The sequence below is a fragment of the Saimiri boliviensis genome, chromosome 10 (assembly GCF_048565385.1).
Source record: "Saimiri boliviensis isolate mSaiBol1 chromosome 10, mSaiBol1.pri, whole genome shotgun sequence".
NCBI classification, from domain to species: domain Eukaryota; kingdom Metazoa; phylum Chordata; class Mammalia; order Primates; family Cebidae; genus Saimiri; species Saimiri boliviensis.
Window position 1 is genome coordinate 102,833,141 of NC_133458.1, and position 26,841 is coordinate 102,859,981.

Genomic DNA, 26,841 nt, shown 5'->3' on the forward strand with positions numbered 1-26,841 from the left:
TGTGTTCTCTGAGGGGTGCCATTCTTGGGGCCATGGTTGCGTTCTGCCTTCCACACTCCCGCACTCACCGTGTACCTCACCAGAGTGCTGAGGATGCCTGTCTTTGCACACTCACGAGAGGAAACGGTCACACCTCTTTCAGTTTACAGTAAATTGTCTAAACTCCACCGATGCTAAAAGCAAGAAGTCCTTCATCTCCCTCAACTGCTCCCTTCTCTTCCACACACATAGGCACACACACATGGGTCACCTAAGACCACCGAGATTCTAGGGAAAGGCCCGGAAGAACTGCAGAAGGTCCTGTTGGTACAGGGCTTTGGCCCAGATTCAGCAGCCCCGAAGGTGTCTCACTCTCCTAGTGCTCACTCACACCCTGTGCTCCAGCACGCAGCCGTGGAGCCAGGAGCAGTAGGGCTGAGGCCCCGTGCCAGCTTCCCTCATTGCCAGACTGGATTCCTGCACGTTCTCTGTTCAGACGTCACCTGCTGCACACATCCTCCCTGAGCACCCTGCTACCTCGTGGTCTCCACCTGCCAGGGCCGGCTCTATTTTTCCCCATAGAAGAACTTACTACTGTCTAACACAGTTCATATTTTCTTGTTTACTATTTTTCTCCCTTCTAGAGAGAAGGCCCCTCCCAACAGGGGTTTCCCCTGGGTTTTCCCTGCTCCACTCTCAGGAAAGCACAGAGCAGGCTCCTAGTAGCCCTTTCGTGGTTGCTTGCTGGATGCGTGGAGTCGCAGGAGTGCAGTGGCACTATCTCGGCTCACCGCAACCTCTGCCTCCCAGGTTCAAGCAGTTCTCCTGCCTCAGCTCCCCGAGTGGCTGGGACTACAGGTGCGCACACCACACCCAGCTAATTTTTGTATTTTTAGTAGAGACGGGGTTTCACCATGTTGGCCAGGCTGGTCTTGAACTCCTGACCTCAAGTGATTGATCCACCTACGTCAGCCTCCGAAAGTGCTGAGATTACAGGTGTGAGCCACTGCGCCCAGCCAGGACCAGCAGCATTCGTGAGCACTCATGTAGGTACCTCTCAGTGGGAGCCAATGGGAGCATCTCATGGAAATCACAACACTTTAGGTAGTGGGTAGGCATTCATGTTCATGGGCCGGGGGAAGACTGGACATAAATGCTGCCATATTGTCTGTGGAATGGTGTTGGGTTGGAGTGGGGAGGGAGTGTCTCTCAGCCCAGTTTGTCCTTGAAACAATAGAAGATTTAGCTGCCACTGTGTGCTGGGTGTTTGGAGAGGCAGCACCACATCCGGGAGCCTCGGGCGCACTGGGTGCAGAACCAGGGAAGAGCAGCTTTGAAGCTCGGGTCTGCTGCGTTCAGGCCACTGTGATCTCACTCCGCATCTTAACTAGTTTTCTTAACCGCTTCTACATAAAATAACCCTATCTGTACTGCAATAATCTACACATTCAGTGCCCGAGACCTTGGACTGAATTGTATGTTTCTCCCAGCTCCTTTTTTTTTTTAAAGGAAAAACTGGCAGAAACCTAGATCACAATTAGGTAGTAGTTTAATATTGTAGAGCAGGCGTCCCCAAACTTTTTACACAGGGGGCCAGGTCACTGTCCCTCAGACCGTTGGAGGGCCGCCACATACTGTGCTCCTCTCACTGACCACCAATGAAAGAGGTGCCCCTTCCTGAAGTGCGGCGGGGGGCCAGATAAATGGCCTCAGGGGGCCGCATGCGGCCCGCGGGCCGTAGTTTGGGGACGCCTGTTGTAGAGAAATGGCTTGCCCCTCATCCCTGCCAATCCAGTTGGGTTCAGAATGCTCTAGTGAAAACTTCTCTGTAAAACTGAGGGGTTTGCGCTTTTGTGGCATCTTCTCTCTTCAGGGAGGACACAGAGTTGGGGAAGGGCAGAGATGTGGAGGGCACTGAGTGCCTCACCCGAGACCTGTGCAAGGGCCCATGCCCAGGCAGCTCTCTGGAAACTGCTTCTGAGCACAGCCCCGAGAGCTGTGCCCTGCCAGGGGCCTGGACACCTCACACACGTTGGGGGGTGGGGGAGGGAGGCAGCGTGAGCAGTAATAATGCCATCAGCACTTGATATGGTGATGAAGGCCTTAAAGCTTGAATCAGTGCTGTGCAGTGCCCCTGCCATTCCACCCGTGTTGCTGATGGAGAAACTGAGGCACACCAGAGTCCCACAGCTAGTAAATGGCAGGACCAGGACCACACCTGCAGTTTATGCAACTCCACAGCCTCTGCTTTTCGCCTCAGTGGACGTGGTGGGGTATTGCCATTCTTTCCCCAGAGTCAGGGACTGGAGACAGCAGAGATGAGCGCTGTACAGGTGCTGGGCTGCCTCGGAGCCTGCCCCAGCCGCATTCCTCGTAGGCTTAATGCCTGTCTTTGGTCATGCCTCCTCCCAGAAGGAATCCGTTGGGATTTGGCACACAGGGTGCTTGGTAAACGCGGGGCTTTGCATCGCACTGACTGTGCCCGCCTCAGCACCTTGCTCTGGACCACGGGCCGATGTCTCTCTGCCCTGCTGGATCTGTGAAATGCAGTGGAAGCAGCTCTGTCTGTTTTGCTCTTACTGATTTCTTCCTTCAAGAATGACCACACTGAAGCCCAGCCTGGGCCTCACGCTGGTTCGGCGGCTGCATCCAACTCGGTGCTGACCACCTGTGCCTCTCTCCACAGATGCCGCTCATACGAGGACTGCTGTGGCTCCAGGTGCTGCGTGCGGGCCCTCTCCATACAGAGGCTGTGGTACTTCTGGTAGGTCACAGCTCCCTGCTCCCCACCCTGAGAGCTCCTCCCCCATCAGCATTGTTACAACTGCGAGTGTGACACCTTCCCTTGGGTGCGGGCCTTGAGGACAGCCTCGGTCAGGAAAATGGGTATGTTTGGGTTGGCTTTGTGACCAGCGGTTGCCCACACAGAGTTTGTGTTTTCATTTCCATGGACTTTGGAGTGGGAAGAAGATCTCTGCTTCTGGGAAGGTGGCTGGACAACAGCCTCATCCTTCAGCAGCTCCTTGGCTAGTTTCTGAAATGGAGCCAAGGCTATCTTGAAGAATCAGAGAATTCTGATTCTGGCCGGCGATCAGGTTTTCATTGCCTAGACTCTTCCCCATCCATCTTGTGTCGGCTGACTCTGTGCTTTCAAGACAGGCAGCCTGGACCCGTGTGACCCCTCCAACTCTGTGCACACAGAGCAGTCCCAAGTCTGCTCCTTGAGCAGGAACCAGAGCGATGCCTGAAGCATCTGGGAAGTGTGGGAGCACTTTCCGTCTGGGGAGCCTCCTGTGGGCAAGAGCCTCAGGATGCCTGCTGGGGTGCTCCGAGCATCTGCTGGACTCTGGAGATGCCAGGGTGGCAGAGCACATGTGGGAAAGGATTTATTTAAAAACCAAAGCAGCGTTTCTTGCACCTGCCTGCCTCTCTTCTCCTCTGCGGTAGTGATGCCCTTCAGTAAACTCCAAAAAGGGTTAGAGTTTGCTCTCTGCATGATGCAAGCTTTTTTTATGTGGTTAAGAGTCTGACTTTTCCGACCTTTTGAGACTTTAAGACCTTACTGAGCAGGTGACAGCAGCCACCTGAATTTTTGTCACATTTTGTCTTTCTCCCTTAACACCTGTGCCCAGGGTTTGATTAGGGAAGCCTATAGGGAGTGGGGACTCTACATGTTATGTGACCAGGTTGTTCTTTAATAGTGATACCTTCTTTCATCATCACTTCACCACTTCCTTGGCCTCACCTGACCTTACAGCTGCTGGCCAGGCCTCCCTTAGGACCAGCCTGGGAAGCCCTGCCTAGTAGTGTCCCCCGAACCAGGGAGCTGGTGTCAGGTCCCCACAGCACAGAGGTGCCAATGTCTAAAACTCTGTAACAGAAGAATCATTGCTGTAGCCTAAGACTGTCCAAAACTTAATGCCTTTGTGTGCATCTCCAGGTGGAGGGGGCCGGTACTGGAGCAGGTTCGGGGGGTGGCAGTGGGCGGGGCATGGCCCAGCTTAAGGGCATGCCTTCCCTTTGGATCCTCCTCCCCGGACCTTGGGGTGGAAAGAGGAGGACCACTTGGAGCGTGAAACCCTGAACTGTGAACGGGCTTGTGAGGATGCTGGGTTGGTCTAAAGCACCAGATGAATGATGATGAGACCGTAGGGATGCTTGTAAAAAATGTAAAAGCTTGTCGGTATTCAGGCATTGTATGATCAAAAAGAAGAGAAATTTGAGAAAGTCCTGAAGAACTGGTAGGGCCTGTCAGCTTCCGTTGGGCTGCCCAGAAAGCTGTACCTGCACTGGCAGCCAGGTGCTTCCTAGCTACTGGCCAGGGTCACCTGTCAGAGGCAGGGCACCTTGGCAAGGTGGCACACAACGACTTGGTGGGCCCCATTTAGAGAAGCTCCCCCGAGTCCCTTTGCACGAGGTCAGGCTATTGCAAGGTCTGAGTGCCAGATGTCAGAAAATGGGGCTGAGTCAGTAACACTGAGATTCCAACACAGGTTCCAAGGTGGCGATGCAGCCAGGAGCATCTAGGGTGTGAGGTTGCAGTGCCTTACCTGAAATACGGAGGGTGCCTGGGTTCCACCCCATGCATTTTCTCTCTCAATGAACATTGGGTCTGATAGGCGCCAGGCATTTGTGCTGGGTCCGTATGGAGAGGTCCTTAGGCAGACAGACCCTGAAGGAGGTGACTAGGTAGAGAGCATAGAACTTCTGAAGCCAGAAAGGTTGAAGAAAGCTACAAAACTTTTGATGGGATCTTCAGAGAGGGCGTTCGGGGTAGAGGGACAGCACCTTGCAGGGCCGGAGCGTAAGAACAGTGGACATGTTAAAAGGTGATGGGAAGCTTCTGTGGTGAGGATAGACTTTGGTGGAGAGGAGGAAGGGGCAGGGTGCAGGGAGGGGCTGCTCTGCAGCCTGGGCACCTCAGCCATGTTTGAAGGTGTCTCCTGACCATAAAAGAAAGGTTTTGAAGGTGAATGCCTTTAGGGTTCCTGCCAACTCTAAGATCGGGAGGAACCTTTCACCAAGGAGATCTGGATGGAATCATCAAGAGCAGAGAAGGTGGCCTGGTGGCACCCTTGAGTAGACTCAGAAAGCCCAGTGGGCCCGAGTGAGGACTGGCTTAGGTGGCACCGAGGGTGAGCCCACAGCAAGGGTCCCATGTGGGGTCCCGAATGGGGCCTGGGCAGGGCTTGCACAGTAGCTGCACCCGTCCCTGGGACTGCAGAGTTGAGAACTGCTGCACTTGGGGAGAGGAATCAAAAAACAAATTGACTTAAAGTAATCAGGTAACTTCTAATGTAAAAAAAAAAAAAAAAAAGGCACAAACCTCCTCTCTTAATCCCTTTGAAAACTTCCAAAACCTGTTGAGCAAGCGAAGAGGACATCTAGGCAGCAGCCAGTCTGCACTCCCAGCGCTGCAAGAACTGCCTGCCTTGTCTCTTTTCTTGTTTTAGAAGCGCTTTCTCCTGCCCCTTTGTTAGTTTCTCTCTTTTAAAATAAGTTCTTGGCCAGGCACAGTGGTGAGGTTTGAGATCACTGGGCAACATAGACCCTGTCTCAACCAGAAATTATTTTAAATAAATTTTTAAAATCAACGAATAGAGTAAATGATCAGACTGTGATTTCAGTAAGGGATGAGGTGGATCCCAGGTGGCTCTGTTCTGGCCTTGCCTTATGCTTGCTCTCCATCGGACTAAGGTGGGAGCTGCAATGTCCTTTCCTTCTGTCTAGAAAAATGAAATCTTCTCACTCCTGTTGGGCAGGAGTTAGCTTATTTCTTGGATGAGGCCAGGATCTCAGGTGCCTTCTGCATTTTTCAAGCCAGGGAGCCCTGTCTCTTGGAAGTGGCACTGAGAAAGTAAACCCTGTACATATCCAGCCCCTCTATGCTTTGTATAATATTTCTGCCCAGATACTGACAGCAGGACTCAGTGTTGAGTCTAAGACTGTTACTGAGCCCGCCTGAGAGAAGACAGTTTTGGGAGAGGAAGCCGTTCCCTTTGTGAACTTGAGTGTTTTCTCGATGCAGAGCCCGTGAAGCCTTACGTTGCTGTGCTCCTGAACGGTTTGGGTCCCCCTGGCTCCCCAGGGCTGCTCCCTCTGCCCGTCTTCGGGACCAAGCCTCCAGGCCTCCTGCTCTGAGCTCCTCCGGCCCCAGCACCTGGGCTGCGTTCTTTCCACCTTTCTCCCCTTCGGGTTGTCGCTTCACAGCCCAGCCCAGCTGTCACAAAAGGAAACCCAGAGTTCCCAGTCTTGCTCGCCACCGCAGATACCGTTGTTCAGACCTCTCGGTGCACTGAATTACACACTTAAAAATGATTAAAAGAGTAAATTATATTTATGTATATTTTACCCCCCCCACACACACACAGACTTCTTGCATCCCCCATTTTTCTTTTTCAGCACTTGTCAGTTTGTAGGTAGGTATCTGTCTCCCTCCTCTGTCAGCTCAGTGTCGGTGAAGTGGGGCCTCACCTGCCTACTCACTGCCGTGCTCAGGGTGGTGACAGGGCATAGCAGGCACCTGAAGATGACTTGTTGAATGAATAATCAATAAGAGAGCAGATGGCAGAGGCCACAGTTTCAGTGTTTCCTGAGTCCTTCCTGGCTTGTGCCTCTGGCTTTTCTCCCTGGATAAGCCTTCCAGGGTTATCCAGTAAATACTTTTTGACTGGCTGATGGCCTTGCACTTAACATCACATTAATATTCTCAAAGGCTTTATCGTCTACTCTTAAGCTTCTTTTATGGTGCCACTGACCGCCACCTGCCCTGCTGCCTGCCCATCCTCACAGGGGAGCAGCTGCCCTCACCCTGTGGGTGTCTGCATGGCTTCTGGACAGTTCCATGGGGCCCGTCATAATTTCAGTCCAGAGATGGGCAAGAGTTTGCCAGTTTGTCAGTTTTGTCAATTAATAGTCCTTCTCAAAGTGTGTCTCTTTTTCTAGAAACAAAAAGTACAGTGCAAATGAGGAATGGAAGGAAGCCATTTCTGCATTCATTCTGCAGACATTTACTGAATGCTTATGAAGTCGTAGTCAATGAGAATTCATAGGTGCGCTGGACAGAGGTCTGCCGTTAAAGCATCCAGCTCTGCTTCTGTTATTGATTGTATTTTATTTCTATTGATAGATTGTATTTCTATCGATTCCACTTTGATTGATTGTATTTCTGTTCCCATAGTTTCTCTGTAATTAAGGTGTGCCCCCCAGGAAGCGTTCTTTTGTTTCCTTGTGGCTGTTCATGGGACAATGGAGACCCGGTTTGGAAGGATGAACGGGCCCCGCCTTGGTGCTTTGAGAGTGAAGAAAAAGGAGGCAGACGGCGAGGCCCAGGCTGCGTCGGCTGTGGTGCTCAGATAGGACTGAGACAGCATCTCCTGTTCTAAAATGTCCCGCTGAGGTCAGAGCCGAGGGCAGGGAAGTGACTGCCTGAGCTTTGTGAAACTGACTGGCTGTTTGAGCTGAGGCACAGCTCGCTTACGGTGCTTCTCGGTGTGGGTGGCCTCACCCGGGGCTGTCCAGAGGCCACGGGCAAGCGTCTGCCTGCTGCCATCCACTGGAGGAATGTCGCTGGGTAAAATGAGAGGACCAAGTCTGAGGTGTGAGCCTCGTGGCTCTGCCCTTGCCCTCCAATCCGTGCATTCAGGAGTCTTGGTCCTGGACCCCGAGGAGTGCGCAAGGCCTTTGAGCTGCAGGGCCGAGTGCTCGGGGCCCCGCTCACGTCTCTACTCTCCTCAGGTTCCTCCTGATGATGGGTGTGCTCTTCTGCTGCGGAGCCGGCTTCTTCATCCGGAGGCGCATGTACCCCCCGCCACTGATCGAGGAGCCAGCCTTCAACGTGTCCTACACCAGGCAGCCCCCAAATCCTGGCCCAGGTCAGCCAGCCCTGTCCTTGTCCCTCCTCCCCTCGGTGTGCGTCCTCTGCCGACAAAGGGTACTGCTGCTGCAGACTGTGCCAGAAGAGAGAGAACTCAGGGGTGCCACTCATTTTTTGAGTTCTGATGACCATCTCCATTGTGCATTTGTGCAGATAACAAACGTGAGGTTATCGTACGCCCATCACCATATATTCTTACACAGTTATCAGTGTGCCACATATGCATGTGATGTACTTTGTATAAGCATATTATTTGCTCTCTGCCTTTTTCCTTAAACATATTTCACATATAAATTTCTGTGTAGGAGCGGTAATGCCTTTGCCATTCTTAATTCTTCTGGACTAAATACTATTTATATTACTAAACAGTAATTTGCTTAGATATTTTATTATTGCTAATAATTTGTTTTGTTTTCTCATGTTTTGCCCTTTATTCATGCAATCAGCAAGTATTCACGGTGGAGTTACTAGTACTCCAGATACTTACAAAGACTGCGGCGGTAGAGGGTTTTGTCCAAGTCGCATTTGGTCTGTTTAGTGCACATCACGCTCAAGTGGCATCCCAGGGCCGGAATGAATTAGCTGTTTCTTAATTCTTATGAAACATTGCTGTAGCCGTCTAAAACGCCTACACACTGTGGTGGGTAGCGTGGACTCCCTTAGGGCACAGGCCAGGGAGCTCTCTGATGACAGCGGGGAGCCAAGGGGTTCTGGAGGGCTGGGCCGGCTTTGCTCATCAGAGCGCTGGGGGTCTGGCAGGTGAGCAGAGAGGCGGGGCAGGAGGCGTATCTCTGGCATCTGTGCCACCCTGCTCCCAGCCAGTTTCCACCTGGGAGCCTGGGGATGGGACCCTCCATTGATTGCACACTGCAGATAGGTGGTCCGTTCTAGGAGCAGTTCTTGCCTCTGCTTTTACAAAGTTTCCGTTGAAAATGAGTAAGTCCTAGAGATCTGTACAATTAATATAACTGTAATGTATCATTAAAAATTCGCTAAGACGGTAGGTCTTATGTCAAATGTTCTTATCACACAAAAATAACAACAGTAAGAGCAGGGAAAACTTTTGTAGGTAATAAAAACGTTTATGGCATAGCCATAGAGTGTGGCAGTAGTTTCCTGGATGTGCCCACGTCTTTAAATTTACCAGGTTGTAGATATTAAACATGCACAGCTTTTTGCCTATCAATCAGACCTCAATAAAGTGGTTTTTAAATAGGAGCGAAGTAGAGGGATTGGATGTAAAAGGAGAAAGTATCTTCCCTCTTCTGTTTTCCTGAAGACAGGGGGCTATCAAGATGCAAAGTCACTTGCGTATTTGTTGTTTTACAATTTCCTTTCCCTGGATACTCCACGGGGTTTTCCTTTCAGAAAGAATTGTCTTTATTTTAAAAAACGTTGCTCAGAAAAATATAAAGATATATTTTCCACAGGAGTTCGCTGGGAGCTATGCCTTAAACTTTCAGTCAGGTTAGTACAGTTTCGTACCCATAGTGGATTTTAGTCTTTGATATTTGGAAATATTTGAAGAGTTTCAGATTTGTGCTGTATCATAGGCTAACGTGCACCATTTCTGTGAAAATGGAGGGTGAAGGCTGCCACTCACTGGGTCTCATCCAGATCAGTCACAGAGGTTTTAGTACAGGGAGGAGCAGCCCCTGCCCCAGTTGGCGCGGGAGGCCCCACAGCCACCAGTGGGAAGCCACATATCCCTGGTCCGTGGTCCTGGCCGAGTGGCAGAGTCTGCCGTTCATGTGAACTGGGGCTCTTGTGGTGGGCAGGTGAGGTGCCGAGACCGTGCCCGTAGCTACATAACTATTCTGACCCCTGGCATGCCGGGGTGTTAGGAGGAGAATGCATCCCTGCGTGCACAGCCCTGCCTCCCTCCTCTCCCTGCCCTATCCTCCTGGGAGAATCCCCAACAACTAGGCCCTCAGATCCTGCCACACCCATTGCCTCACCCCGGAGCAGTGCCTGCTCAGAGTCCTCCTGGCCACTGGTCTCTGTCAGCTCCTCTGTCTTCCACTTGGCCATAGAAGGTTCTTAAAAAACAGAAGCACATCGGCCGTGCTGTTCGTCTGTGGAGGGTCTCTGCTGGCTCACCTGGCTCACAGTGTACGTCCAGCGTCCCTGAGGACCAAGGCCACATTCACGGCTTCCTCAGACCCATCCCCACCTCCTCTGTGTCTAGTTTGAGCAACCTCCTCTCCTAGTCCTGCATTGCACTGGGCCCTGCACACGTCCTCCTTCTGCTGGAAAATGCCTGTTCTTCCTCCAAGATGCCGCTCTGTGTTGCGCCCATACTGACGCCGTCTCTGCCTGCATCACTTCTTCCACCCCTCTCCCTGGGTGCCCTGCCAGGGGCTTTACAAGCTTTGATCGTCCACATTTATACTCGGCTCCCCACAAGACTGTGTACAGGACTCACAGTCTCAGGCACCAAGCACGTGCCCAGCCCTCATCCTCAGGCCGGGTGAACTTTGGACGCCCCCATGTTTGCAGCCTAGTAAACCGGGGTCGGGATATATCACAGCCACAGTCACAGCCTGGAGCCCAGACTTGCCTGAATTGCTGTGTTGGCCCATGTTGACTGCACACCTGCTAGGGTGCCTGCAGGAGCTCAGGACACCGCACAGCCTGGATGCCAGTCCTGAGTCACAGCCACGTGCACTGCACAGCTCCAGCACCCGTGTGAGCTTTTGCACAAACAACTCTATAGGTACTGATCATCACGAGTGTGAGGGAGAGGAAGCTGAGAATGCTAGGAAGCCATGTAAGTAGGAGACTCCATCTGTGTACAGCTCCAGGAAGGCTTCCCATGGAAGAGCCATTTGGATTAAGAGTGAGTAAGCCCCCAGCCCTCTACAGCGAGTGGCAGCTAGTCCCAGCGCATCTTCTCTGACCAAAAGGTACACTTGGTTTGCCATCCCCTTTCCATTGTATACATCCTGCAGGCTGCAACAGTGTGACTCATCCCAGAATATCCAGACTGTCGTATGAAAGGAGGCTCCTGGGGTTCCGTGGGAGTGTCCCGTTTCCATCGTTTCTCTGTCAGGTCCAGGCTGGATCATTTATTGACAGTGCTGAGCTTGGGAAGAATTCAGTGGCTTCTTAGACAGAGTATTATTGAACATGAGACTGGGGTCTGCAGGGTCCTGCCTGCTGTTGGTCTGGACACCCACATCCCCTGAAGGTGGCTTCACACTGCTGCAGCTGTCCGCTCAGATCCCAGGCCATCTGCAGTGGAGGCCCTGGGAGCGTGGGGACTGAGAGGGCGGCCACTCAGGGCTTGGCAGTCCGGTGGGGGAGAGGAGCCAAGGGGTCCCAACATCCCATGTGGTTCACAGGGTAAGTGTCATGCCCGAGGCTGGGGGCAGTGCCAGGGGATGCAGGCATCCGAACAAAGCAGGGTGGGTGTTAGTAAATTTTCAGCGGGGCCCCATTTTTCCTCTGCTGGTCTGAGAGAGGGGAACTGGGTTCAGGCGAAGGATGTCTATTAATGAAGATGAAAAGGCAGAGAGTTTTAGGGGACCCAGACTTATCCACTGGGGCAGGGGAGGGCAGTGGCTCATATCCTGGGGTGCAGAGGGGCTTGCGTGGGGCTCCCCCTGGGACCAGCATCACTGATGAGCATGGGAAAGCAGAGAGTCTGTGCATTGCAAAGAGGCTCCTGGTCGGGGAGGAGAGGAAATTGGTGGTATCCTGGTCCGGGGGGGTGATGTGGGTCAGGGCAGGACTCTGAACGTGGTGGAATGGGGCTGGCAAAGTTGGCATGAGGCTGAGATGCAGAGGTGGAACTCCAGGCCAGCCCAGGACCCAAGACCCAAAGGATGCAGCTGCTGGCCAAAAGGCTTAAGGCCTGGCCAGGTTGTACAAAGGCTGAAAAGCGAGTGGAGTCTGGAGAAGCTGTGATTTAAGGAAGAGGCCCTGGTCAGGGAGGTAGAAGGCCTCAGGTCTGTGAGACCCAAGGTGGGCCATGGTCCCTTCTAAACCTTAGCACCTTAACTGCAAGATGAAATAAACAGTCCTCAGAAAAGCACTCCTCATTCTGTGTTATCTGTGCGTGTGGCAGCAGCCAAGATGCAGCAGCAGCAGAAAGTCAGAGCTCCCTAAATGCCCAGCCCCAAATCCTTCCCCATCAGGATGCTGGCAGGGTCCCACCAATAGGCTCTCCTGGGTAGAGGAAAAATCGTCTTCATTCGTTCACTCACCCAGAAAACATGAGCTAACTACCGCTAGCCACCGTGTTCTCACAGGCGGAGGGCGTGGGTGAGAATCCTCCCTGCTCTGTAGGAACTTTAGAACCATGGAGGAATCGTAAAAGCCTGGGTTGAGGCAGCGCTGTAGGCCTGGTGGGAGGAGGGGCTGGCTGGCAGGAGTGGCCTCAGCTGAAATTGGTGCCCCTGAATGTGGTGAGGGGTGGTTAAGAGAGCTCCAAGGGAAACAGTGATTGAACTATAGTCCATCTTCTTTGTGGAATGTTATGTGGCCACTGAAGTTCATAGTCAGGATCAATTTGCCAGTATGGCAAGACCATCAAAATGCGGTTAGGGAAGAGAGCATTGGGTAATGTTTCCTGTGCAATGGTCATGAGGCTAGCCAGGCCCAGTGACATCCACTGTAGTCCCAGCCACTCAGGAGGCTAAGGTGGGAGGATGGTTTGAGGCCAAGACCTCAAGACTGTAGTTCACTGTGGTTACGCCTGTGAATAGCCACTGTCCTCCAGCCTGGGCAACATGGCTTGACCCTGCCTCTAAAAAATGGTCATGAGTTCCACTCTGGAATCCCACAGATGCATGGAGAGAGACTGCAGAAGATAGTAACGAAGTGTGCGGTGTTAATGTGATTGACGTTTTCTTTAAAGTGATTGCCTTTAATGTGACTGAGTGGATGGAGGTTTCCCATCCACAGATTCCTTCCTTCCCGCACTCATCTGTGCTGAGTTCATCGAGGGGTTTCTGACTATTTATTCTCATGTCTCAATCCTGTAATAAGTCTGTCAGCCTGCAGTGACTAAATGACACCAACTGCAAGGAAATGGAAATAGTAGGAGGGTGTTTTGACAGTTTAATTACCCTCAAGTCACAGCCCAAGCACAAACAGGGCTGCTGTGGTTGTGAGGACATCTGGCTTCAGAACTGGTGGAATGAGTGTCACTCTCTCCAACGCAGTGGTGCTTCTGACGTGTGGGAGTGATGGGGGACAGCCTCTCCCCGATCTCCAACCCCTGCGGCTCTGACATTTTCATTCCGGATTTTTTCCTAAAGAAACAGTAGGGCAGAGGGACCCAGGGTGTGTGGCAGTCGGGGGTTGTACGGGTCTGTTGCACTGTGGGGTGTCACACTCATTGCCCACTCTGTGCTGCCCTGGGAAGCCACCTTCAGGATAATTATTTTTGAGTTTATGGTTTTGCTGAAAAAAATTAACTGGAAATTATTTTTTGTTCGCAAATCACAAATGCCAGTCTATTCATGCACTCTCAGTTAGCAGACTATTCCTTCCTCATTCATCCCTGACGGCAGAAGGGGACTGGCTGACCGGGGTCACCCAGTGTGGTAGGCCTCCTCGCCAGCCGGAATAGATTTCCACCGAGTCCTCCAGCTCTGTCTGCCCGACGTTCGGTCCGTGTCCCCGTTCTTCTTACTCAGCACCTCTCTCTCCAGCCCCCGTGGTCCCCCTCCCCTCCCTGTGACCTCTCTCCGAATTTGCATAAAGTGGATATATCTAGAATGTTCTGCCATACAAAAGTGGCAGCTAATTTTTAAAAAAGATTTTTTCCATGTGAATTTTAATGTGCAAAGATAACACACTTTGCACAGACTGTATTTCAAAAATAATTTTTTTATAGACTGCCCTGTTGGGAGGCAGTTCCTGTTGTTACATGACTCACAACAAAGCTTGCACATCTGTGACCTTCGATGGGTGAGAACAGATTTAAGTCCCTTGCCCATTGTCCTCTGCTGTACCAGTGTCGGGGCTGACACAGAGCCTGAGCCCCGGGCCCATCCTGGTCCACTCATAGGTGCCTGCATCTTGGGGTGCGCCCTGCGCCTGCCAGGTGTCTCCCTCACGTTTGCTCACGAGGGCTCTGGGTCCGATAGGCTGTGCCTCGCTGGCTGTGTTCCTCTCCTGTGGGAAGCGGGTCCTCGTCCATATCCCCTCAGCTCCCGAGTCTGCCATTGCGCTCTTCTCCCTAATGTATTAATATTTGAAATGGCTGCTTCCAGCCCATCGAGGGGCAGGTGAGAGAAAACATGGGCCAAACAAGACCGGAGGGAGGCCCCTTGTTCCAGGGAGGCCTGCAGCCCTACGTGAGGTCCCTGTGCCCACGTGTCCACCCTACCCACGAAGCGCTCCGTGAAAGCGCCGTGTGCGGGTGCCGTGTGCAGGCACAGTGCATCCACAGGACACCTGGGGTGACAGTGACTTCTGACCTCCTCTCATAGGGAAACGTGGGTGCTGCACCACCCAAGGTGAAAGGCTGAAGTTGGAAATCCCTTTTATCATACACATTCAGATTACCTGTGGAAATTCAGCAAAAATACGACATGCATTTCCATTCTGTCTGCCTTTTACCTTCTCAACCTTAAATCCACTTTTAGTTCTGTCATGTTTTCTTTCTTTTTCTTTTTTTTTTTTTTTTTTTTTTTGTTTTGGAGACGGAGTCTTGCTCTATCGCCCAGGCTGGAGTGCAGTGGCTCGATCTTGGCTCACTGCAATCTCCACCTCCTGAGTTTAAGCATTTCTCTGCCTCAGCCTCCTGAGTAGCTGGGATTACAGGCACATGCCACCATGCCAGGCTAATTTTTGTATTTTTAGTAGAGACGAGGTTTCACCGTCTTGGCCAGGCTGGTCTTGAACTCCTGACCTCATGATCCACCCATCTCAGCCTCCCAAAGTGCTGGGATTACAGGCGTGAGCCACCGCACCCCACATGTTTTGTTTTTCTTAGAAGACTTCTGATGACTTGGGAAAATACTTTTAAAAGATGTGAAGTGGTGTGTTTTCTGTCTGCTGTTTGTTGCGTGTCAGTATTTTCAGCGTGGGTTCCCTGTGGAGGAGAGGCTGGCGGATGCAAGGTGGGCTGGCGGCTTAGACGAGGCGTGCGCACGTGATGGTGATTAGTGAAAACAAAGCAAGGGGCTTAACTGGGCCACGGGGATGTGTTGTTAATTCTTTGATCTAAGGTAAAAAGAGGAGAAAAAAATTACAGGGTTACAGAATCCCAGGGCTAGTCCTAAACAAACAAACAAAAAGAAGCCCCGCGCAGTTTTAAACTGTTCCCAGTAATGACACTTCTGGGAGTGGTGCTGGTTTTGTTGTGCTGAGACTGCCGCGCGTGCTGTGGGCTCGTGCTGCTGACAGCCGGCGGAGGTGCGTGCTGGATTCGTGTCCTGGGGCTGCCCTCACAAAGTGCTACAGACCCGGCGGCTTAAAGCAGCCGGAATGTGTCTTCCCGCAGTTCCAGAGGCCGGAAGTCGGCGCGGCAGTGGGGGGTGACTTGCTTCTGGAGACCCAGGGAGAATGCATACTTGTTCACAGTATTCTAAACGTCTTTTACAGTAACAGTTGTCTTTGTAGTTATTTCCCTCTCTTCATTCTATTTCTGGGGTGCCTTTTCTCTCTCTTGTTGTTTAATTAGCTTTGCTACATGTTCACTGTATTATTTCAAGGAAAAAAAACGTCAAAAGAATCTCAGGGCTGGATGGGATTCTCAAGAGCACCCAACCCAAGTGCACTTCGTGCCAGTAATCTCAGTCCACACCTGGCTGGCTGGCACAGAGGCCACCCCACTGAGGTCACGATGCCGTCCTCAGCCGCTCCAGCCTGCACTGCTGCCCCCACTCGAGGCGTCTGCAGGTTGGGGAAGCGCCTGACCTGTGGTTCTCCAGGTTCAGTGAAGAAGGACTGGCGAGGGGGTGGGAGGCGGCTTGGGAGGCTGAATCTCCGCAACAGCAAGTCTGCTGAGTTTGACAGCTCTTGGGATGTCTCTGCAGTAGCTCCTCTTGAAATCTAAGGCAACATGTCCACACTGTAAGCCACTGTCAAAGATAGTACTGAAAGTTAAAAAGGGAGGGAGGACAGGGAAACAGACTAGATAAGAAATAGCAAGGAAACAAAACCAAAACGTAACAGAGGAAGATCGTCCGCAATCTGTATGGCAGTGAGGAGGAACGTTAACACTCCTCTGTAAGAAGAAAAAGACCAACATGCGATGTTCAAATCAAAATCCAAATATATGCTGCTTAACGAGAGAGGCTAAAGAGCATGACATGGTAAAGTAACAGGAGTTCACGAGGACGGATTAGCAAGGAAGGAGCAGGGTCAAATGTGACTTGCGAGCTGCAGAGGAGAACTTTTGGAGAGAGTCACAAACCTAAGCAAAGGAACCTGAGAGAGAGCTGCCACCATCTCAGTAAGAGGCTCTGTGGCTTGGCCAGGGTGGGGCATGGGGGCAGTGCGGACAGAGCAGGGACGGGGTCCTTCCTGGGCCCAGAGCTCATGGAACTTACTGAAGGGTTGAGTGAAGGGAGGGGCTGTCTTCGTGACTCAGAGTCCTTCTCTGTAAGGAGGGATGGTAATCCTCAGACACGTACCAAGTGCCTTGCTCTTGCCACTAAATTACGACCTGAAGACACACGTGGTCCCTGGAGCCTGTTAGAAATGCAGGCTCTCCCACACCCAGCCCCACCGAGAGCCACTGACTCACGGTCTGTATTTCAGCAAGATCCCCAGATGATTCAGGATGCCCCCTGCACTGAGAGATGCTACAGGTTTGACGAAGACACAGGCATTGAAGGATGGGCTGTGCTGGCCACAGTCTACTGGTGCAGCATTAAGAACAGCGTGAGCACCTGTGAACTCTGCAGGGCCGGAGTGGAAGTTAGTCCTCTCTCTTGGAGCAACATGACTGCTTTTTCTCTAATTTCTGGCAGATGCTCCAGGATCTGCTCTGTGGGATGCACGGGAATTCTCCTTATTAAGAGTTAGTTTTGCTTTTGTTCAGTAAAAATCAGCAGCAACAAGCAAAACTGTTGTCTTCACTCAATTTCTGATTTATGCAGCTAGGAAAAAAAAAGTAAAAACTTTCAGAGTGTGGTTTCAGTTTCTACTTAATCTTGCTTACCGAGTTTGTCTGTGCCTTTTCTTGTGGGACATTAGGGCCCTGATGTCTGAAAGCAATGTTTGCATGCATCTCAGCTGTGTTTCAAGTATCTGGTCTCTGTAAACCCGAACAGGTTGGCCTGAGGGCTGGGTACCTCATACCCACATATCTTTTAACTCTCTCCCTGCTCTCTTTCCCAAAAGGCAGCAGCAGGAGGTGTTTTGGGTTTTTTTTAATAAGATAATGTAGGTACCTTAAGAGGAAATGTACAATGTATATACAGTGCAAGAAGAAATACACAATCTGTAGTCCAGTTCCCTTCTTCCAGCTTCCAGCTTACCAGTTTTTTTGCGTATTCTTTGAGAAGTATTCCATAGATTTACCAATAGATGCATATGAAAAGGAAGTCCTTTTAATACTGATTTAAAAATCACCTTAATCTGATCAAAATATAAAAATTAATGGAACATTTGAAAGAGGCTCTTCGATTTCACACTACAAAGTGTGTCTGAATACATTTATAGAAGTGGAAACTGCATACCCCCGGATGCTAGGAGCTCTGTTTCAAACTTTGTGACTCTGGCGATCTTGGGAAAGTTGCTCAGTTCTCTGAGCCTCAAGCCCCTGAAGCTGGGATCCTAAGAGTACTTCCTTCGTGTCCCCTGCTGAGCACAGGGCCAGAGAGTCAGCGCTCAGTGAGGGTTAGCAGTTGCTTAGGGCACCTGCAGTTTGCAGATGTCTTTAAATGAACAAATGTACGCCCTGCACCCACTTGGAAATGAAAGACTATGTCCGTAGATTTTGTGTTGAGTCAAAAACGTGGGAGTAGAGGACCGTGCAGTGCTGGTTTTCTCCTCCGCTCTCTTTCTAGGCCCCACCTCTGTCCTTCCGGCTCTGGCCGGGAGCCTTGGGCCCAGCTGGCCTTTTCTTTTGACCCCACCCTTTGTTTAGAGTCTGATGAGAGCCTCCCTGCTGGTTCTCTTGCTGCCCCTGCCTTCACCGCTGTCTGTTTCCAGCAAGGCAGCCAGAGTCGCAACAGGAGCACAACAGGCTCGTGCTCCCAGCACTCCCATGCACCCACCGCACCCACAGAAGCACCTTGAGGAGCCACGGAAGCCCTCTCTTCTCTCAGCACCCCTCCTGGCTGCCCAGCAGGCTCTGACCTCTCCTGCGGCTCCTCCGCTCACTCCCCTCCTGCCACACACTGGCCTTTCTCCACGGACACGCCAAGGTACACAGCGTGCTCTGCCAGCACCTGCTGCCTGCCCCTTCTGCCCGGCACGTCCATTTCTTTGATGTCCTCCACCTTCCCATGAGGCCCTGCCTGCAGACACAAGGAAAAATGGCCCTGCCCTTTCCCCTCCCCTGTTGGCTTTTCTTTTTTCAATTTTCCTGCTTTATTTTCACACTTGGCACTTATCACCAACTAATCTACTCTCTAGTTCTCTTACTTACCTTGCTTATTGTCTCTCTGCAGTAAGCAAGAGAGACAATAAACTGTAAGAACCAAAATAACTGAGGTTTTCTGTTTTTGTCGCTGCTGCGTTCTGAGTGCCCGGAACAGTGCTGGGACTCAGTGAGAACTGTCTTTGTTGAATACAGAAGTGGACTTGGGCGTCAGTGAAATGAATGCAACGGTGTATGCAGTGCATGTTCAGCCGATTTTTAGAGGCATTAATAGATTCCTAACTTTATTCTGTTAAAAGTTTAAAATATGAAAAACCAAATGAACTGAGCTCTCAAAAGAGGCTCAGAAATTAATAAAGTCACAGAAATATATAAAGAGTGGGTAAAATTAAGCCTGGGAAGTAGAGATGGAAGAGATTATAAATAAAATACAAATTAATTGTAAAAATCAGAAAAATATAAATCTCAAAAGTTAGTGGTTGATAAAAAGCAATAAAGCAAATTACATTGCCCGTTCTCCTCCTGATAAATCTAATCAGTAAAGTAGAAGATTGCAAAAATAAAAGCATAAATTAAAACACTACAGATTCAAAGGAGTTAAAAATCACCAGGAAGCATTCATGAATTGGAACATCTGGTAAGATGGCAAAGTGTATGATACCAAAGTGCATCGAGACATTGAACATTTCAGTAACTCAAAAAGCAAGCAAGAGTTTGAAGACATCTTCAAAGAATTATCTCCCTGAATGTCTTTAAATTCATACTTTTTAAAAAAACTTTTAAGAAACAGTTCATTTTAATGAATGTATCAATTACTACAAATCATAGGAATGCTACATATTCATTTTGTAAAGTTAGTATAACTTGGGAACAAACACCAAAATAAAATAATATTGAATCATATTTAGGAAACTGAATGAGGCAGTGTGTCAAAGTAGTAAACCATCAGAACTAACCATGATCTTCGTAAGAAAGAAAAGATAGTTTTATTTCAGGCAAGCAATTAACATGATAAGTTATATCAAAAGCAATGATTATCTCAGTGGTGGAAAATCTGTCAGTACAGTTTGATATATATTGTCAAAACTTTTTCAAAACTAGCCATATAAGGCCTTTTATTAATATAAAGACCTCATGTAAATTTCTGGGTTCCAGGCTGAAGCCTTCCATTGTGGGCTGTGTGATGCCAGCTATGCCTTTTGAACAGGAAATGTTCCACAAATAATTGTTGAGTATACACTTTAGACCCATTGTTAACATCACATTTAGTGAAACTGTAAAAGAATTCCCATGAAAATTGAATTGCTTAGCATCATAACTAATATTTAAGATTACTCTGAAATTTCTGGCTAAAGTATTAAAATACTCAACCATCAGGAAGGAGAAACAAAACTGTTTGTAAACAGTTTTTCAGTACTTACCTAAAACTGGAGAATGAGCTCAGAAATATTTTTGAGAGCTGAGACAGTTTAGCAAAATGAGCAGATACTACCTCAAAACCAAACCGAACCAAACTAGAAGGCTCAGAGGACACAGAGAGACCAGCAGTGACCTGGCATCCCATCTTTTGCTTGTGGAAATGTTCTCTGGAAGAGGTAGTTCAGGGCTTTTGGCTACAAGTGACATATACCTCAGTTCAGCCAGCTTCAAAAATAAGGAAGAATTGTCTCATGACAGGAGAGTCGTGAGAGGCTGTAGCAGGAAGACCATGGTTTAACTGCATGGCTCAGCAGCGTCCTGGGGCCGGGCTCCTTCTGTGGGCCCCTGCTGCCTGCCTCAGCCCCTCCCGCTTCAGCTCTCCTTCCTGGCTGAGAGAGGGCCCCTTGGGTCCTCACAGATGCAACAGTGTCCACTGGAAGGAGAGTCCCTTGGGCACATTGTGTAATTTATTTGGGCTTCCACTTCTGAATCTGTAAAATGGAAATAGCGTGTATCTCATAGCATCCCCGTAGGGCTGGAATGATAGGTTGCATGTGAGATGGTTGATCTGTAAGGAAAATGCACTTAGCGTGTCACAGGGCCCTGGGGTCGTGGTTCTCCTCCACACTCCTGCTCTGAGAGGTACTTGGTCAGAGGCCGGCAGTCTGAAAGCTCTCCCCAGCATCCGCTCAGTTCTCATATATCTTGGTCTTTCATTTTCCCTCACCCATTTTTTTTTTTTCTCCCTTGCAGTTTGCAAACCATTCTCCTTGGGAGAGAATACCATTTTAGGTAGCTTCTTTTGCCATTTGTTTTATTTTTTAATCTTCTTTACTGTCTGTGCACATGAAAAGGCCCTTTTTTTTGTCTGGAGTCATTGCTCCCAGCTGCAGCTCCCTTGGCATTGTTATCTGACTTTGTTCTGTATTTGCTCCTGGTAATAACCTCATTTTGTAATTGTGCTGTTTAGTCACAGGGCTTCATTTGGAACGCTCACATTTTTGTTCTCACCATGCTTACTTGTGATTATGGAGCTGAGGTTAGGACTTCCAGGTGCTTTCGATTCCAGAGCCACGTGCCATAGAATCATCTGTGCGTTTCTGGGAACGTCTTTGCTGCAGTCTCTGAAGTCTGTGGGCACATTCCGGGCCCTGCTGGCCTTCTGCCTGCTGGTTTCACTCACGGCATGAAGTGTCCTTGCTTTCTCTTTCCTGAAGGAGTCTCTGCCTCTGTGAGAACCGGGTCCACCTTCCCTCAGTGGCTCCTCTTTGTGGGAGCCTGAAGGGTAAACATGGCCAGTGTCCTGCGAAGAGTTGTAGCCAAATGAGCAGAAGCCCAACAGCTGTCTGGGTGGGCGTGCGCTTCCCCGGCCGTGCTGGCTTCGCCTTGCCTGGCTGCCTCCATCTGGCTGGGGCCCTCAGCTGCTCACGAGACTCCAGCCTCCGGCCCCACTTCCCTTTAGCCTTAACCGCAGCCCCTCCATCGTGGTCACCAATTTTTTTACCTAGGGGTTCGTGTTCTTGACAAGTACACAGTTTATCCCCCTTCCTCTTCATTCTTTTTTATATTCCAAATGCCTCTCCATCTCCATGTTCAAATATTTCAGTCCTGTCCCACCAGTTCCTGGCAGGATCCATCATTGCGGCTATGAAGGTGAAAATGCCAGTTAGAGTGGGTGCAGGTGGTGGCGTTTCTGGTTCTGCAGCGTGAGTGGCCACATTGCAAACATAGCCTGGCTGCCTCTCTGCTACAAAGACCACACTCCCGCCCCTCCTTCACCTGCAGCAGGGAGTCGGGGCCTTCCCCTCAACAGGAGCCACGGGCTCGGCACAGGCTTGCTAGGCGGGGAAGCCAGTCATGCCTATTATGGCAGACATAGGTGCTTCTCAGGAAACCCCTGTGCACCCAGCACAATCTGGCAGAGTCCAAGCCCAGATCCAAGTCGCCACGCGCCTCCGCTTCCGTCACTCCTCCCACGTATTTATGGAATGCCTGCCACATGCCAGGTGCATTCTGGGCTCCCAGGGCAGCAGGATGATTGATGTTCTGTCCTTATATTCAGAAGGCTCAGAAAATCATACCACGCTGGGCAAGGGCTGCACACCCACAGGCCTGCCTTGTTCTAGGTGCCAGAGGACAGGGGTGCCTGCTCAGCGGGAAGGCAGTGACAGCCAGCAAGAGGGGGCTGCCTGGTGATTCTGAGCTGAGACTAAAAGATACATGGGAATTAGCCAGACCAGAGGCTGGGAGGAGCCTGGCATGAGGTGGGCACAGGCATTCCAGGGGACATGGTCTGGGTGGGTGAAAGCCTGGGAGATGTCATCTAGTGAGGACCCAGGAAGGGCAGGCCAGATCCGGGCAGTGCAGTTGCTGCTGGGGGAGGGAAACTAGGGCAGCCGGTGAGACTCAAGGCTCTGAAGTGGGCAGGAGTCCCCCAGAGCCAGCCCGGTCCCGTGGGAGAGCTTGCCATCCCATGAGTTGAGGTGGGGAGTGTAGGGCTGAGCAGGCTGCAGCCTGGGTGGCAGGGACAAGCTCTGCCCCTGCTGCCCTGCATGGAGGCCCCTGCCCACAGCTGGAGGAGCAGCTGGCCTAGAGGAGACAGAGCGGGGAAGCCAGGGCGTGGCTGGAGAGGAGAGAGCAGAGACCCACGTGCCCTGGGTTGGGAGGGGCTGACTATAATGACGCAAAGACCTTGGTGGAACAGGAACACTGCCGGGAGTCAGGCCCCTGGGCCCCTGGCCTGTGTCCCTCCTGGGCCATACACTCTGTCTGCCGCCTCTCCCTCTCCCTGCATTTCCACCTATCCCTCTGCGGCCCGCCGGACTCTCCTGCATCCCCAGGAAAGATTGGCTCAGCCCCTCCAACACGCCACTGGCCAGTCAGCTGGGCTGGAGAGCTGGCAGGTCCTGCTAAGAATTCAGGCTGCCTGGCTATCCCCCTGGCACCCGCGGGGCCAGGCCAGCTCACTGAGGAGGGGTGGTCTCCGTTACCATCACACTGTGCCCTCCCAGGCTTGCTGAGTCTGTAGCTCCCTTTCAGACCATGCAAGACTCCCAGTGAGGGAGAGAGGATGGCATTAGGAGTAAAATAGCTCCAGCACTGTCCAGAGACAGGTGACCTGCCGAGGGTTCGAGTACAGCCCGTCTGGGGTGCTGGCTGTGGCGCCCCTTAATTCTTAGATGGCGCTCCACCCAGGGGCTATGACGCCCCCAGTCTCCTGTGGTTCTTCCAGCCCACCTTTGCCTGAACTTCTTCCCGCACTTCACCGTCCTGTGTGAGAGACGCGTGTCATCGTAGGGAGAGTTTGACTCTGGTTCACTGCTGCTGGGTTCAAGTCCTGGCGCAGCTGTAGCGGCAGTGTGACCTTGGTGAGGCACTCTCTCTTGCAGAGCCTCTGTTTTCCTGCCTCACCCCACCTTGCACACAGGCCCAGGCTGGCCTGATGGAGACTGGGACGTGAGGGGCAACCGTGGGGCTGTCGTGGTTTTAATCACCTCTCCTGACACTTTCTACCTCATCTTCTGGAGAAAGTCTTCCTGCAACCCCAGCCTCTGCCTAAATGCTCTGCGTATTTTGTTTACCTGAACTGTTGACCACAAACCAGAACTGAGGGCTCCTCCCAGGGCACACCCCGTGTGGGGGGAGGGGCGGTGGAGTCCCCCTGCTCCTGGCTGTCACCCCTGTGCAGATCGTCCCCACTGAATCCTGCACCAGTGGGCCTGTCGCTCCTCATCACTGTTTTGGCCCCCAGCTGTGACCTTCATGCACTGCTCCTTTTGTCCTTGAGGCTTTTGGAATCTCCCTGGTCAGCTCTCCTGTTACCCTTTCCCACTTCCCTGTCAGCAAACCAATCACCTGGACCCGCTTCCACTGGCAGTGGCGGCTGCCGGCCACGTGCACCCTGCCCCTCCGCCGAACCCCGCAGGGGCTGAGTCCCCTGCCGTGGCTCTCAGGGCCAACCCCGCACGGCTCTGCCCACTCTGTCCACGACCTCCCAGCTTCCAGCTAGTTAGTGGGCTCCCAGTGCTGCACCAGAGGCCCCTGGCCCCCACCGAGCCGTGCTCCCCGAAAGTCCTCTCTGTCTTGGGTGTCCCTCCCCACCCCTGCCCATATTCGCAAGCATTTCCGTCCTTACAAAGACACCCTCCCTTGCCCTGCGTGCCTTCCAGCTGCCACCTGTCCCCTCCTCTGTCTTCACTCCCAGCCCGGACTGTTTGTCCCCACTGCAGCAGGAACCTGTGTCCACCATGGTGTGAAACTGCAGCGGGGGAGCACGGAACTCCAAGGCCACAGCCGCTGGAAATGGCCATGCCTATTTTGACCTCTTTTCAGCCAGGGAGAGGACATCACTTCTTCTGGAAAATTCGCCCACCCCTTGCTGCCCTGGCTCCAGGCGCACCGCCTCCTGCCGCGTCTTCCCGAGGCCTGTGCGTCCTTGTCATCGGCCTTAGATGCTCCCTGCTCCCCTCCTGGCCTCCCGCGCTGCTCCTCCCTGAAGCCTTCCCCTGGGCATGCCCACACTTCCACCACCGCCTTCTAGAGGAGGCTCCAGAGCTGCCCACCTCTCCAGTCCAGCGCGGACTTAACCGTCTGCCCCGCCCTTGTCTGGTATTCTGCTGCCTGTCGGGAGGCCCTTATTTATTTATTTTTTTTTTCTTTGAGACGGAGTTTCGCTCTTGTTACCCAGGCTGGAGTGCAATGGCGCGATCTCAGCTCACTGCAACCTCCACCTCCCGGGTTCAGGCAATTCTCCTGCCTCAGCCTCCTGAGTAGCTGGGATTACAGGCACACGCCACCATGCCCAGCTAATTTTTTGTATTTTTAGTAGAGACGGGGTTTCACCATGTTGACCAGGTTGGTCTCGATCTCTCGACCTCGTGATCCACCCGCCTTGGCCTCCCAAAGTGCTGGGATTACCCTTATTGAGGCCGGCGGCCAGGGCCTTTTCTTCTCAGCCCTTGTGTCCCTCCCCACATGCTCCCCACCGAGTCAGTCCCAGGCCAGTCACTGCTGACAGCTTCAGCGCTTCATTCCCTCCGCTCCATTTTCTCTCTGATATTCAGAGGCCTTTGCTGTGTCTTGCCTAGACTATTGTGATGGCCTCTTTTTAAAAATCCTTGGCTTTTTAATTGTATAATGTATAGCAGGAACCAGATCTAAATAAAACTTAGTATCTGCCCTTGGGAAACTCATGGTAATGGCCGTAGATCAACTTCTAAACACAGCACATCTCAGCTTGGCGTGAGATGCACCAGAGCAGCACAGCTGGCGTCTGTGGGACGCGAAGGTGCAGGGCGGGGCGGCGTCTGTGCCGAATGTCCCCTGGCAGGTGAGAGCGCTCGGAGGGACAGTGCGGGTCTGGCCTGTGCTTCTGTTCCACATTCTCTCCTTCAGCACATGCCCAGATTTTCACGGTCTGACTCGTGGGCTTTGGAGGTTTCGGACATCGTGTGCACCTTGAGGGGCATGTTTCTAGAGTCAGAACTTGATCAAACTGTGTCAGGGGGAGATTTGCAACAAAAAACAAAACCCTACACGATATTCACACAGGGGCAGCTTCTTTGACACTCGAGTGTCTCCCTGAGCTAAACGAAGCCTCACTTCAAATACACCTGAGTCTTGTCACAAAATCAGCTTTACCCGGGAAACACCCAGCACTCACAGTTTCTTCTCTTTATTTACATATACCATGTTCTACAGTGTTAACCTGCACAATCACAGTCACCAGGCCGAAAACAGCACCTCACAGTCAGGGCTAGATTTGGGGTCAGGTGGCTAGCCTGTGCCCTCCTGTCACCTTTCCTGGCGCCCCCACACCCTGCGCCTCCGCCTGTCAGTAGGGAGTCAGCCCACAGCTCCACTACTGACCCGTGGAGCGTCCATCAGCACAGCCCGGCCACGTGTGCCCAGGTGCACTGCCTCCCTGCCTGTAACTTATTCCCTGAGGACACGCCAGCCCAGCAGGCAGGAATGGAGACCTTACTTCAGAAATGGTCACCAGGAAACTCTGTGCCCAGAGGGGTTGTGGGGCTGCGGTGATAATGCCAGGCTGAGTTGCAAAGCCTGGGTGGCCTCTGCAACTCTTCCCAAGATTTGCCGCAGATGCGTTACTTTACCGTGACCCGGTTTCCTCCCTGCTGATGTGTGCACTGGTAACGTGGAGCGCAGTCCAATAGAATCCAAGTTCCAAGAGGGCAGGGCCTGCCTGTCGTGTTGCTTGTCACCACGCCCCAGGTACCCCCTTACCAGGCATGTTGGGTCCCTCATACACTGTCACTGAGTGAATGACGGGGCGTGACCTGCGGGCCCTGCAGCCTGCACATACTCCGGGTGTGATGGGACTTTCTCTTTTGTCCTCACCTGTGTTCGTCTGTCTTTCAGGAGCCCAGCAGCCGGGACCGCCCTATTACACCGACCCAGGAGGACCGGGGATGAACCCTGTCGGGAATTCCATGGCAATGGCTTTCCAGGTCCCACCCAACTCACCCCAGGGGAGTGTGGCCTGCCCGCCCCCTCCTGCCTACTGCAACACGCCTCCACCCCCGTACGAACAGGTAGTGAAGGCCAAGTAGTGGGGCGCCCTCACATGAGAGGGGAGACGGGAGAGGGTCTTTCCCTGGCCTTTCTGTCCCCGTGGATGTTCACTTCCAAGAATGGTCTCACGGGCCGCCAAGGGCAGTTCCTCTGATATCCTCACAGCAAGCACAGCTCTCTCTCAGGCTTTCCATGGAGGACAATCTGTGAACTCACACTGTGTCTCCTCTGTCGCTTCTGTTTCTGACGAAGTCTATGCTCTCACGTGGCAGTGTGGTGACAGTCCCCGAGGGCTGACGTCCTTACGGTGGTGTGACCAGATCTTCGGGAGAGAGACTGAGAGGAAGAAGGCAGTGCTGGGGGTGCAGGTGGTGTGTGGAGGGGCCAGGTCGGGCATCCCAGGCAAGCCGCCTTCTGCCAGGTATTAACAGGAAGCCCCACGCCGGGTGGCTCAGCCAATGAAGCAGCAGCCGGCTGAGCTGAGCCCAGCGACCTGCTCCAGCCTGTCCTCCCGTCAGCCGTC

At 52.0% G+C, this 26,841-nt stretch overlaps 1 protein-coding gene across 1 annotated transcript in view; it reads left to right on the forward strand.

Moving 5' to 3' along the window:
• Positions 1 to 26,449, forward strand: part of VOPP1 (VOPP1 WW domain binding protein) — a 96,046-nt gene extending 69,597 nt beyond the window's left edge. The window contains exons 3-5 of the mRNA XM_039462076.2: positions 2,666 to 2,743; positions 7,717 to 7,853; positions 26,166 to 26,449. Of these exons, the coding sequence (XP_039318010.1) occupies positions 2,666 to 2,743; positions 7,717 to 7,853; positions 26,166 to 26,356 (406 nt within the window). The 3' untranslated portion in view covers positions 26,357 to 26,449. The remainder of the gene's footprint in view (positions 1 to 2,665; positions 2,744 to 7,716; positions 7,854 to 26,165) is intronic.
• Positions 26,450 to 26,841: the final 392 nt, after the last annotated feature.